This window comes from Pelecanus crispus, chromosome 6 (genome assembly GCF_030463565.1).
Source record: "Pelecanus crispus isolate bPelCri1 chromosome 6, bPelCri1.pri, whole genome shotgun sequence".
NCBI classification, from domain to species: domain Eukaryota; kingdom Metazoa; phylum Chordata; class Aves; order Pelecaniformes; family Pelecanidae; genus Pelecanus; species Pelecanus crispus.
The window spans coordinates 31,046,081-31,060,329 of NC_134648.1; the positions used below are offsets into that span (position 1 = coordinate 31,046,081).

At 43.5% G+C, this 14,249-nt stretch overlaps 1 protein-coding gene across 1 annotated transcript in view; it reads right to left on the reverse strand.

The window, feature by feature from the left end:
• INO80 (INO80 complex ATPase subunit) overlaps positions 1 to 3,308 on the reverse strand; it is a 60,071-nt gene extending 56,763 nt beyond the window's left edge. The window contains exons 1-4 of the mRNA XM_009490662.2: positions 3,129 to 3,308; positions 2,078 to 2,244; positions 1,913 to 1,980; positions 218 to 379 (exon numbers count right to left, since the gene is read on the reverse strand). Of these exons, the coding sequence (XP_009488937.1) occupies positions 218 to 379; positions 1,913 to 1,980; positions 2,078 to 2,244; positions 3,129 to 3,271 (540 nt within the window). The 5' untranslated portion in view covers positions 3,272 to 3,308. The remainder of the gene's footprint in view (positions 1 to 217; positions 380 to 1,912; positions 1,981 to 2,077; positions 2,245 to 3,128) is intronic.
• Between the last annotated feature and the right edge of the window lie 10,941 nt (positions 3,309 to 14,249).

The following is a 14,249-nucleotide window of genomic DNA, read 5'->3' on the forward strand; positions in this document are numbered from 1 at the left end:
TCTCAGCATAAGGCATCAACAGCTTTTCAGTCTGTATGTAATTAATTAAATAACCCTTGTCTGAAACTGATGTTAGATTGTTCCAGTCTACCAAACAACAGGATATTTTCCAGTCTACAAAATATTATGGTTTTGATAAAAATGTAAGAGCAGGTAAAATAACACCATTACAAGAAAGAATAAAAATCAAGGAAGTGTAAAAATTCTGGATTTTTACCTCTTTGTCTTTGCTGTATTTACTTTGATGCAGTTTCTTATATTTGTGTAATCTCAGCATATTGTGAAGTTCCTCCCTTGAAAGAGAAAATTCTTCTTCCTCCTCTCCATCCTCATCACTTGGTGAATCTGTGTCACTGGAGTCATCACTCAGAAGGATACTCTAACAAGAATAAATGGAAACTAATTTAACAATCACAAGTCCCTATACTGAATTGTTTATTTATGCAAAGCACTCTTGAGCCTTTACCTAACAAAGGGCTGCAGGTCTGGCCCAACAACAATACTTAGCATTTACAAAGTGTCTTCCATCTTAAATGCCTCAAATGGGAAATAGTTTTCTGAGGTACAATAGTGTGTAGCAGTGAATCCAGAACACATTTTTTGATTTGGAGGGAGGTAGCTTTCTGTTAGTTTGGTGATAGTGAAGTAATTTTAGAATCTACTTTGTCTGTTTGCTGTCCTGCAATTAAAAACTTGACCTCAAATCTATCAGAAAGATTCTGTCTCAGAAAAGCAACAGTGAGAAAATCCAGGATACCAGTAGGGACATTTTGTGATTTATTGTCGCAGGTACTTTCCTACCCCATTTGTGGTTTGTCCTGTTATTCTACCACTTCCACCTGCATCAAGTGCAGCAGGTTTGGCTCTTGTCTGACCTCTTGTCAACCTGTTTGTGCTAACTAGAGAAGGTTACAGTAAAATGAAAACGCAAAGATAGCATAAAGCCACCATTCCGCTCTCTCCTTCCATCCTCATTTGGACCTTGTACTGAGTTCATCTTAGAAACAAATTTTCAGCTGAGTCCCAAATGTCTGTTTAATATATGTCATAATAGCTCCTTTTAATTTGGACAGTGAACTAAAATTACTTCAAGTTTCTGAATGTATACACACTGTGAAATTTAACTAAAATGCTGCTGCTCACCAAAATGGAAATGCCTACTGTCCGTTTTGCTACACAATGAACAGAAGTCTCAAATCTACAGAGACTAGAGTTCTGTTTTGTTCTATCCAAAGTCTAATACAATATTCATTATCAGCTGTCACATACTCTTCTTTCTTTCCATTTCTAAGATGAGAAGCCTCTGTAGGATGTCTTTTTTTTTGCTTTGGTAAGTGTTTTTTTCTTAATGTAAAAAAACCCAAAGAAAACCAAAACCCAAACAAAAAAACCCCTTCCTTTCTTCTTAGCAAGGGACACTAGCTCCAGTTACCTCAAAAAAATAGTGCAGCCAACAACAAGGCAATATAGAACAAGACTAAAGAATTCATTTGGAGCCCTCTTTTCAGCAACACAAAATATTACCACATCTCTGTATCACCTTATGCCTCTTTTTTAGTGTGAGATTTTGCATCAATTAAATTGCATCACATGATTTAGGGCAGCTCTTAAAACACAATAGTCTGAGCTCTCAGTAGTACACATAAAGTAAATTTAAATGGACTACCGAGATGAGAACAAACAAACCTACTATAAACTTACTGTATTTGGAAATTGTATTTGTGATAATTTGTGATAACGCTCTGACCAGTGCTCAACTTATTTTCTTGTTGCCGTCTGCTTGCTTACATGTTTCCACATCATGATCTATGTCAGATGACAAGACAGAATCACTCACCACTGTCTACAGGGTGTTCACTGGAACTCTACTCACAGATTTCATAATAGCTGCATTTCTTTCCAATATTCTTACCTTCAGCCACTTTCTGCTTTTCTTCAGTTTGGAAAAGTTATACAAGCTCCCTTTTTCAGACTTTGGTTCTGTTCAGCAAAAAAAATAAAAAGAAAGTTCTTAAGAAATAATGCTTTTCCCACCCTATCCCAAAGAAAGCAGAGAATCAACCTAGTGCATGTCTACCTGGCTGCAGTACTCCATTCAGGGAATGTGTGTTCAGCATCCCGGAATTCCCTGCTCCAGAAGACTCCCCAAGCAAAGAGTTTGGAGGCTCTTCCTTAACTTGCATTAGGGGATCCCCAGACTGAGGCAACAAAGGATTGTCATCCAATCCATCTTCACTTTCATCGCTGCAAGAAGATACATAATATGGTGACAATGAAAGGAAAATATTCAAAAGAGGAGATACCCATGCAACTTTCTTACATGCGGCCATTTGTCTAAAGGTTGGAGAATTGAGACAGCTTCAGATGTAATTTTACACATTAGAAATATTCCTGTTAATAATTTCCCATTAACCCCTCAGCAGTAGTTAATCATCAGACCATCCTGGCTATGCTATTAACCTGCACCTTCAGTCTTTAACGAGTTACCTAATTTGAGAAGCATGAACTAAGCAAGAAACTAACATCAAGTCAAACCAAAGCACAACATTGTCATTCTCAGCCACTACTGTACATGTGAGAAACATAAAGCTACACTTTTTCTACTCCTCGTGTGGATCTTACTACTTGCTTGTAAATATGCTTGTTATCTATTACCCATGCAGTTATCGGTTCCGTAACTCTACAATTCCAAAACACCGATGAAATTAAACGTAAACTGTTCTGGGACAGAAATGTACCTTGATGACTTACTTCTCACTGCTACATCTTTCTTACATACAAATTCTGCATCTGACAACTGTCTTTGCATTTCACTTATGGCTACAGGCCATCTCCCTGGAAAATCGACTTAGTGCTTGTTCATCCTACTTTTGCAGACCAAGAAAGTTTTGGCCACTCAGGTACGAAAACCAGCTTTAAAACATAGTGCTAATTTGTACGTGGGCTGGCAATGCACTGAATTATCAGTGTGAGCCAAGAAAAGCACAGTGCAAAATCTTTGAAGGAGAAGAGTTTATAATGAACAAGTCACCACTAAACCCTTAACATGGTGTTACCTGCGAGCAATATAACAAAAATGCTTGTCTTTCCTTGGTATTCCCAATGAAAAATGGAAAAGGTTTTGGTACCTGGATATACTCCTGTTAAAGATGGCAGATGTCTGTCGTAAAAACTGATCCAGTTGCAGAGCTTTCTCCAGATATTGCAGATAAAGGGGTTTTGCCAGCTCTGAGCAGCTGCCATCCTCCCTGGCATTCAGCTCTGAGGCCATAGAACAAACTTCTCCTCATGCACAGGTGCCTCTGAACACACAGCTGTTAAGAAGAAACAACAGTCATCATTACCACCACCACCACCTCTGAAAGGAACAAACGTGGTGAGCAGACAAATGTACTGCATGCTACACCAAGTGCTAATATTTTGCAGAACACATAACGGAGGTAGTTCTGGGCAAAAAGCTTAGGTTACAGTTAATAGATACATTAAACAAACAAACAAACAGAAATTCACACTAAACTTTCCATCACAATATTACCATAACCAAAAACTGGATTCTTGGTTTTCTGGTTTGTGACTTCACGGATGCCGTTTGATAGGAATAAGCACTGCACTGACCTAGTATGATAATCCAAGTGGTGACAGAAATGCAAAGTACAATGAAGCCAGTCCTTGAATATCTAAAAGTAAACTTTCATGACTATTAAAGATAACATGTTTAACTCTGAACAGAGGGGAGCCATGTATTGTGAAAGTTGAACGAAAGCAATTAAATTATTAAGTTGAATCAGACATATAAACTTACTCCAAAAAGGAGAAACTACTGAAAATAGTGTTCTTCCATTCTTTTTACCATTCAGTTCACAGCCGTAATCTACAGAATACTTGTAAGACTTTTTCTTTACTTTAAAGCAATGTTACTCTTACCTGTTGGCAAACAAGCTACAAATACTTGACCAAAAAAACCTCCATTCTAAAATTCAACTACTATCTTTATTAAAGAAAAAGTAACACATAATTATCAGTTTATTACATACTTTTTATATTTACAAATTTAGAACATACTCTAGCTTTATGTTTTTTCAACTAGTAAAAATAGCCTGCCTGTCTTTCATTTTTTAATTTGCTCTCAGGATTTTAGATTCTTAAAAGACCTGCATCCTCCCTGCAATATTTGCATAATACATACTTTAAAAACAAAACTATCAAAAGATTTTATTGCTTTGTCAATTGCAGTTTTATTTTCCTTCAACTACAAAATACGTCATAACAACTGTTACAGTAATAGCTCCGTCAACTGGAATTTTATTTTTCTTCGATTACAAAAGATGCCACCATTTTTATAATAATAGTGAGAAAGATAATTTTAAATTATTTTGAAAGTCAGAGTTGTTACTGTATAAACAAAAGTACTGTCAATACCCTAAATATCGTAACATTTACTAATAAATACATGCCTTAAGCTTTTGCTTTTGGTGGAGGACAACAATAAAACCAGTCAGCTTTTGAAAGATTAATTGTTCTTCTGAAGGATTCTTCTGGTTTCTATGACTTCTTAAAAATACTACAAAACCTGAAGCAAACTTCACATTAATTTACTGCAAAACATTTTACATTTGTTCAATTATTAAATTGTTAATGACTAAATTGTTTTAAGCTTATATAAGTGAAAACACAGATTGAGCATCTGGTCTTCAAATTGTTCTCTCTTCAGGTATACAGCCTGAAAACCAGCATCTAACTTTTTCCAAGTCTTTTATCCTCAAAAATTACAGAACAGATTCAGAACTTCTAAAGTTGAAAAAAAAATGTAAGTGATTACCATCTTGAGACTAATGGCTGTGGTTGAACAAGAGAAAATTTTATTATTTCTTAATAAACACCTAGCCTTCAGTTAACATCTTTACCCATGCAGAACAAACAACAGCGTGCCAGAAATTGTCAGATGGAGTAACAGCCCTCATTTAAAAATTATTTTTAGACTGAAGCTATGTAGGTTCAGCTTTCTGTATGCTACATCTTCGTACACCTGACAGCAATGGAATGATTGAGCTCTGTTACCAAATACCCATTTCCAGCAGAGGTTAAGAGACAGAACAAAGCACCTGAAAGCTTTCCCTATGATAAGGGTATTAAGATCCATGTTTTCCAAGAAACCTTCATCTACATATGTCATATTGCTTAACAGCCACCTGAAAAAACCCCACCCTAAAATAAAAAACTGTCTTTCAAGAGACACGGCCATGAAGAAAGTAAAGAGGTTAGAAAATGAGAGGAAACGTGAAACTTGTGTCTCTGATGGAACAAATCATTCAGGAGGAGATAGAAAAGGACACCAAGAAGGTGAAAGTGGTTTTCTTTCAGAGCACCAGTAAAAACAGTATATATTATAGGAGCAAGATTCAGTCCCTAGTATCACACCAGAAAAAGTACGGTGAACCCTTTTATCACCCCATTTCAAAATGTATCCACCAACAACGGCATGTGTTATGTGAACATGGTATTATTTTACTTTCCCAGCCAAAATGTCACGTACAACCACTGTTTAACGATTTTGCTCAGAACCACAAGGCATCTTTCACCTGTCTGCAGAAAACCTCCCAAAACTCAACACTGGGTAGCATTGCCTGTCCTCGAGGCACTGTGGGAAAGAAATGTGCTCCAAGGGGCACAAAGCACACAGGACTTCATTTGGATTCACTGCCTCTGAGGAAGCTAACAAACCAAATGTGCTCTTTTGCACCCCAATGAGCCTTACCCTCACAAAACTATACAAGCTTAACAGCAAAATAAAGGCAAAGAATTAAGATAGATTTGAGGTCAAGTTTTTAATTGCAGGACAGCAAACAGGCCAGATGCAAACCAAACACAATCATATTCCTGCTCTAAAATGAGTAACTGGATGCTTTTCTAGCTGCCCAGACGCACCTGCCTAAGTGCTGGCATAAGTGGATCCACCGGACTGGATCAGAGCCTGTCCTCCGCACAGGCAGCGGTGCTCAGCTGGCTCCAGGCTCATACAGCTTAGCAGATAACCCAGCAGAAGACTATGTCTTTACTAGTAAGATAAAAGAGCGTCTATGAAAAGAAGAAGCTATCAGATGTGTTTAGTAATTAGAAAGCTAAGATACTTTCTCAGTAGTGGCTCATTCCTACTGCACAGAGATCCCAGGCAAATGGTAATACCCTCTGTCTGCAATGACTGCAGTAACTGCAAAGAGTAGGTTTCATTCCATATTTTAACACATTAAATCCCCTTGTTGTGTACACTATGCTGAGCATGCACACTTAGCATATGCACATGCTAAGTACCTTCCCATTTGTACTTTTTTCAGATACCTATATTCTTAAATATTACTTCCCAGATCAGGAAACCTTACATTTCTGCATTTAAGAAAGTCCTCCTTGTGCTGACATAGTACAAGTACTCCACATTTCACCCGTAGAAAGAGACAAGCTTTTGCTTGTCTTCTATTTTAATTGTCCCAAGAGGCTCCTGTATGTGCTAAGTTAATTACTCTTGTCCTCAAAACAGTTACTTATCTGTATCCCGCCTACCAAATAAACAAATAAACAGGGGAGAGCTAAACAATTCTTAAATGTATTAACAATGCCCAAAACAAATTTACTAAGTGTTACACAGGCATATTGAATAGAGAATAGCTCAGCCATTGAATTCAGCCTTTCATTTATTTATATGCTAACAGTCCCACAGTGCTTCTCTGCTGGTCACAGTAGTAATACGGGAAGCTACTTGACAGATTCTTCTTTATTCTCTGTTCTTCTCTTCCCACTCTAGTTTTTAAGAAACAAAGATGCCAAAAACTGCTTGAATATTGAAGCAAGAGAAGATGGGAACAAATAAGTGAGAGGCACACAACAGCCTGATCCACTACAGTAGGTAACAGTGCTCAGGATGTTACCAAGACATTGCTTCAGTGGATTTACAGGGTAATGACATTAATTCCACTCTTCTTTGCCATTTTTGAAACAAATTTATCCTTTTGCCTACTCAGTTTAAGGAATATTGCAGAAATACAGATTTGAAAAATGTTTTCATTACTGATTGTAACATTTAGGTAAATACTCATGTTACGGGGTGGTGAAATGACTGGATGCTGCAGAGTAATCCTTCTGCCATCATAACTTTCTTACCAATATACGCCAATTTTATGTTAAGTTTCAGTATCAAATTCAGTAGTTATTTGCTTTCTCCCTTCATCTCCCCTAGAGTTGTAACAGTTTAGAAAACTGGCATTTGGAAACAAATGCTGCACTTTGAATCCTCTAACATTCTTTCTTAATCAGAAGCTCACACTGAAACCATTGAGGTGTATCATGTGGCCCTCTGAATTATTAAAGGCACAAATAAAATACCACCAGCACAATATGAGTTTAGTTATATATATATCAACTTCATACAAATAACCTTCATAATCACATATTTTTTTAAAAAAGATCTAAGTTCAGTTCTGAAGAAGCCTTCCCTACCCTGTTTTAAATCACATTGCTTATTTCAATGGTAATGTAGGTGTGTGGTTTCTTCACTCTGTTTTTCAAGTCTGCCCATTACAATGTCTAGTCAGTGAGCAAACACCCAGCATTGGAGTAGAATCCTCCAAGGATGTCCTTAGAGAGCAGAGTTCTGTTTTATAACAAGGCTTCTAAGTTTTATACCCACCGACCCGCACCAACCAAACAGCAAAACCACTGCTCTCACGAAGCAGCTTAGCTTTAAAAGTAGATTCTCCCAGTTTAAACAGCTATCCACTGGCTATTTCTGAATGAAGTCTGACAAGTGTTTGCTACTGATACCAATTTAAAGCAGGAGCCCCATAGACAGCATGTGCAGAGTTTGGCACTTGTGCCTAGCTGCAAGCTAGAAAGGATTTGCTGTGTACAGCTGTTTGAAATAGTACTTTTTCCTCCAGGAGTCTTGGGGTTTTTTGTTGGTTTTTTTCTGGGTTTTTTTGGTTTTTTCCTTCAGTTGCTGGCATCCCTACACTTCAGGTAAGGCCCAAAGGATAACTTTTTCTTCTCTTTACACCTAACACATCAAACCTTACAGTAAATGATGATAACAACTACACTCGTAGCTGAGGGCACATACACAAACCCAAGCTGCCATGGAGGTATAAGGTACAACACAGCAGCTAATCCACAGTACCCCTTCTTAGCCTATGACAAATGCAAGGCAAATCAGTGAGGTAAAACTAATTCAAACGGTCTTGCCCACCACACACTAAGTACATGTACATGAAGTGTTACCAGGCGGCAGGTTATCAGCACACTTATTTGTTCAAATATTTCAGCCCACAATAGCAGAGTTTCTTACCACTCCTCCATCCAACTGATGTAAGCACACTGACAAACGATTCAAGTGGACAAAACCCTGACATCCCAGTTTACACACAGAAAACAGGTACCCCTTATATCCCTATTTACAGCATTGGAAGTTCTATCCATAAAGCAAGATGAAAAACCGGGGACAAGAATACAACCTTCTATGCTGTTTTAGTTCCTCCACAATTTTAGCAGTTTTCTGTTTTTTTCCACACATGGTCTTTTCGTGCTTTACATTTTGACACCAACTTATTAAGAGAGATTTTTCCAAACTGATACTGAGACACACCTGAGACACTTTTCTTTCTTGAAGAAAGTTACAATTGAGACATACAACTCTCATCAGAATAGCAGAATATTGTAAGGATTTCCTGTAGCAACATCTCCAGAATAACCCCTGACACAAACACACATATCCACACAGAAGTCAAGATCTATGTGGAAAACTTACATTAGTACAGTAATATCAGTTAGGTCTATTTTTGTCAGATTTATTTATAAGCATATAATCTCCAATACAGACAATTGTGGTGGCATAAAAAAGCCTGACGAGGTATTTTGCTTGAAGGAGAATTACATGCTCTTCTTTCCCCCTCACATTTTAGCTTGCTTTGATAAATGTATAGTTACACCGACAACCATTTTCCAGAGTACACTATAGGTCTAGACCAATACAGATCTTAAAGCAAAACATAATCTCTATACAGTCTTTTTTATGACAGTGGCTTAAATATAACTATGATACATAGGAGATTATTGCTTTAAAAAAAAGCAGATAGGAGGGTATTTCATACAAACCCAAAGCCCTCAATCTCCACAAAACTCAAGCTGAATGAATAAAAGACATGTACATACAACTGAAGCATGAGTTCACGCCATTTCAGTTTGAAATAAAAAAGAAGCCATTTTAATTGCTTTTCCAAGTAATGAAATCTAGTTAAAACTAGATACTGTCCTATATACAGTACTTTACTTCACCGTTTTGCTTTTATGGTAAGGTTTTATATTGTTTTCCAAGGAATGAGACAGCATTTCATTGATCTCTGTTCCACCTTTTAATGGCTTTTAAATACAGAGAAGAGCCAGTGGGACACAGGCTTTGAATTTTCTAATTGCCGAAATAACAGTCGCAGACAGAGCCTAATTTATTATTTAAAAAAGGAAAAAAGTTATACAGCTCTACAAAAATTTTACCAGAAGCGTATGTATAAGTGAATGACAGAATACCTTAAGACATACCAAACACAGAACTTGGCATGTCATGGCTCTGCTTCCATGTTTAAACTGGCAGAAAAATGACTAGCAGACAAACAAACCTAACTATTTAACTGTTCAATTGGAGTAAGTCTTGTCCCAAAAGGGCAGTTAACGGGTAGTTATGGAGACCTCTGAGGATGCATCCATACTCTCTGCACTAGGTAACAGCACCAACTGTCACCCTCGTACATTGCCATTGCTTCACTCCTCCTCTCTCTGTGTACATGAAATGCAAACTGCATGGATGTTTTCCGTTTTGTTTGGTTTTCACTCCCTTCACCCCAGACCACGAACAGGGAACTATGTCCAAGAAAGCTCTAAGAGGACCATTTTCCCCTTGCCATCTAAAACAATCCCTAGCATGTAATTTTGCTTGTCAAATAGCACGCTCATTATAGAATTTACAGCTTATTACATTATATCCAAATAGAACAAAACCTACTCGTTTAAACAGTGCAGAAATGCAAGGCAGTATTTTAAGCACTTTAAAAATACACGTGTGAGAGATGGACTAGGAGTGAATTACAGGGAATTTCCTTAAACATCGGGAAAAGGTTCAAGCTACACTCCTATTTCTTGTACTTTTCCCTCACTATCTTACCAACCTCTGGATGTCATGACCTACTCTTATACGTATGCATTAAAGGAATGACAGCACAAATACATAATTTCCGACTAATGTAAGTTAAAAAGAGATGAGTGTTGGTCACATACAGGCGTATCAGATGTGCTGTACAAATCCAGACAGTAGATTTGCTCACGTGAGAGGAAAACTAAAACTCTAACAATGCACGTAAAGACATTTCACTATAAAAAAGGACCTCGACTTGCACCATTTTCTTCACGCAAAGAAGAAAACAATCTCAAGGAATCGATTATTATCATCTGCAACACTGCTGAGAGGGAAACTCAGCACGCAAGATCAGCGACAGGGTAACACAAAGAATGTGTACTGCCAAGTAACACTAATCGCGGCAGAGATTGGATTAGGCTACGTGGCTGCGGTGAAAGGGGATTAGACTTTACACACCACCAGCTTTAAGGAGGTATTTTCCAGCGCACGCGCTCACTCACCAGTGCGAACCGAACATTAATCTATGCTTTATATACACCTAGTACGGACTTGTCAACAACAGCGTCCCCGATGTGGCACGCAGCACCGTCCCGCAGATGCCGGCCGCTGTCCGGCCGGAGCCGGAGCCGGAGCCGGTTACGAGCCCGGGCCTTGGCGGAGCCAGGCGCTGCCGGGCAGAAGCTGACGCTGAGGCGAAGTCTCGGAGATGTTAGCAGCAGCGTTGCATCATGCGGACGGTGCGCGCGCGGGGCTGCCCGGGCCGGCAGCGCCCAGAGGCCGCCCTTCCCTCGGCAGCCGGCGGCAGCTCCGGCCCCAAGTCCCCGCTCTGACACCTCCGCGCCCGGCGCCCCGAGGGGAGCGGGCGGGACCCGCCCGGCGGCGGGGCGGACGGTGCCCATAAGCCCAGCGGGCGCCGCTGCCGCCAGGAGGCCGCCGGGGCACCGGGCCGGGCCGCAGAAGCGGCCGCTCTCCCCGTGACGCGGCCCCGCCGCCCCCGCCGCGCGCCCCCCCCCCCCCCGCGCACGCGCCGCCGCCCCCCGCGCGCACGTGCGCCCGCAGGTGCACGGCGGCGGCGCCCCCGCCCCGGCCCGCCGCCGCGCGCGCGCGCGCCCCCTCCCCCCACGCCCCCGCCCCCCCCCCCCCCCCCGCGTGTGTCGGGGGCCCGGCGGCCGCTCCGCTCCGGGCGGGGGAGGGGCGGCTCCCGCGCCGGTATACCGGGGCGCATCCGGCGGGCAGGGCGGGGAAGGGGCCTGTCCCTTTAAGAAGAGGCCCGGCTGCTGCGGTCGCCGCTTAGCGGGGGGGGGGGGGGTGGGGGTGGTGGCGGCGGTGTGGTGTGAAGCCGCGGCCTGCCCGGGCAGGGCCCCGCTACCGCCTCCCGTAGCCCCCGCCCGGCGTGTCCTTGCTCGGTCGCCGCGGTGGCTCACCTGGGTAGCGGGCCCGGCTTCGGCGCGGCGGCCGCGGCGGCGGGGGGCTGGGGGTGTCTCCTGGGCTCGCTCCCCCGCTCGCTCCACCCGGCCTCTCGCCCCGCGTTGCCGGGGCTGGCGCGGCCTGTCTCCTGCCGCGGGGCGCTCTCGACTCCTGCCTCGCCAAGATGGCGCCCGCGCTGCTGCTGAGGAGGAGGCGGCGGCTGCGGGCGTTGGGACGGCGGCGGCGGCCACTTTCGCTCACTGAGAGGAGAGGAGCAGGGACACGGGGAGCCATGGCGGGGGGGAGGAGAGGCGCCATGGCCAGGCCTGAACAATCGAGCCCCGCATACCTCCCCGCCGCCCCGGTCCCGCGCCTCGGCCCCGCCGCCCCGTTCACGTCGCCGCAGCCGCCGCGCGGACCCCGCGCCCACACCGCGGCCGCCGACCCCACACGCAGGCCGCGGGGGGCCCGCTCCCATCGATGCGCTCCTGCGGCCGATTGGTAGAGTCTGGTGGTGACGGAAATTGCCGAAGGGACTCGGCCGAAGCGGCCGGGTGAGCTAGCGAGTCTCGCGTGAGGCGGGGTGGGCTCTCGCGATGCTGGCGCGGGGAGGTGGATGTGTACCGGAAGTGACGCCCTCTCGCCCTTGAGCCGCCGGAAGGGCGGTGGGGCTGCGGGGCGGGCACGGCTTCCCGGGCCCCCTGGCCCCCGCCCCGCCAGCTCACCGCCTCCCGTGGCCGGCGGGCGGGCGGCCGGGGCCCTCTCCGCCCGCGCGGGGGGCAGGCAGGGAGCTGCCCCCTCACCCCGGCCGGGAGCGCAGCGAGGCTTCCCCTCAGAACACGCAGAAGGCGGCAGGTGCCCGGCCCGGCCGACCCCGAGACTGACGGGAGCGCTGAGGTGCCGACGGCGGTGGAGCCGGCGCACCGTCACGGTTAACAAGCAACACGGGCAAGAAGTGGGTGCTCGGGGGAGCTACGTGCATTTTACCACATGGCCTCCGTCATGCTTGGAGAATTGCATCACAGGAGGCCAGGACAAAACAGGCCTGGAAAGTTAATTGTGCGGACACTTTGCAATGTAAACACGGTGGAGCCATTGGCTGCTGAGCACCGCTGTCTCCCCAGACGCATTAAGTAGTACATTTACAGTAAGTCATTAAATGAATGATTAATCCGTATCACTTACTGCCTAGAGATAGAAATTTGCGCTTCCTGACTAAGCTGTGTGTCACAGAGGTAGGTACCACAGTTACGAGGAAATAAGATCATTGCTACTGCCCCAGTAAAACTTCACTACAGTGTTGTCCTTAACTAGTTATGGTACTTACCATCCCTAACTACAAACAGCAATTATGCTGTTTAAGAAATGTACGTGATTCTGTCACACGTTACTACCAAGCTTAGAAAACGAGTGCCAGCACTGAGCAGCATGTCAAGGTCTTGCAGGTAATTTAAAAAAAAAAAAACAACTTTTTTCTCCTTTAAGAAAATTGCATTTTCAATCTTGTGCATCAATGAGCGATGACTCCATTCCAGTCTAATTATTTTCTTTATGCCGTTGCCAAAAGACAACAAGGGAAAGTTGCAGCCATGTTTACCCAGCAAAGTTTTGCTACTTAAAGCAATATAGTGGCACAGATGGCAGCTACACTGTTAAGTCCCTGTCTGGAAATCCTTATTCCATTATAATTATAGTTCCAGCCAGAGGTTTACTTCTTGGAAGTAAAACTTGCAGCTCAGTGTCTGAGAAGGGTGCCTTTAGCAACTAGTTTGCATCCTGCACACAGGCACACTCTAGACTACTCTTCTGCATCCCAGACTTGCTGCCTTCACTTCCCTCCCTCCTTCCATTATCTGATATATTGCCATTTTTTCTGTCTGTCTACTCACAGGACTGGATGGACCCAGATTATTTCAGTTGTGGAAATATAACGTAAGTGCTCCTGAGCTGTCTCTGGCTCAGAAGAGCTGGCATGTTCCACATCGTACCTCACTGATTTGTGATAATGCATCACTGCTTGGAAGAATCTTGCTCCAGATGAATGACGTAAGCTCCAGTGCTGGAGAGGGGGCCAGTCCTCTGCCAGCATCTCCCAGCAGACCAAATAGAACACAGACTCAATTTCCAAATAAAAAGTTGTAAGACAAACTTGTTTCAAACCTGGTTTATTTTTCTAAAGTGAACTGAAACAAAGGAACTATACAGTTTAATTACAGAATACTGTTAAGGGTTTAAAAAAAGAAAAATACAGAAAATGTACTGACAAAAAGCAAACCTTGGAAGTTTTTCTTCCAATTTTTCTGCCACTCCCAGAAGTGAGCAAGTGCCACCTATAGTTTCAAAGAAGAGACCTATTTAAATACTGCTGGTCTCGTACTCTCTGTGGAGGAGGAGAGGGGGGAAACCAACAACCAACCAACAAAATCCCCAAAACCCAACACACATTTCCCCTAACAATATTTAAAAGAAACGCACAGATACATCATAAGCACCTAGTCACACCAATTTACATCCAAAGAAAACCAGCTCCAACAGGTATCGGTACATACTCGCGTGCAGATGTCATGTCCCTTGCAACCTGGCTTCATTACTATTAAACCATTTGCAGACTGATGCCCAGATTGTTCTGGGACTGCGATCTGGATGTGACAGTGACCGTTACCTCTCCCAC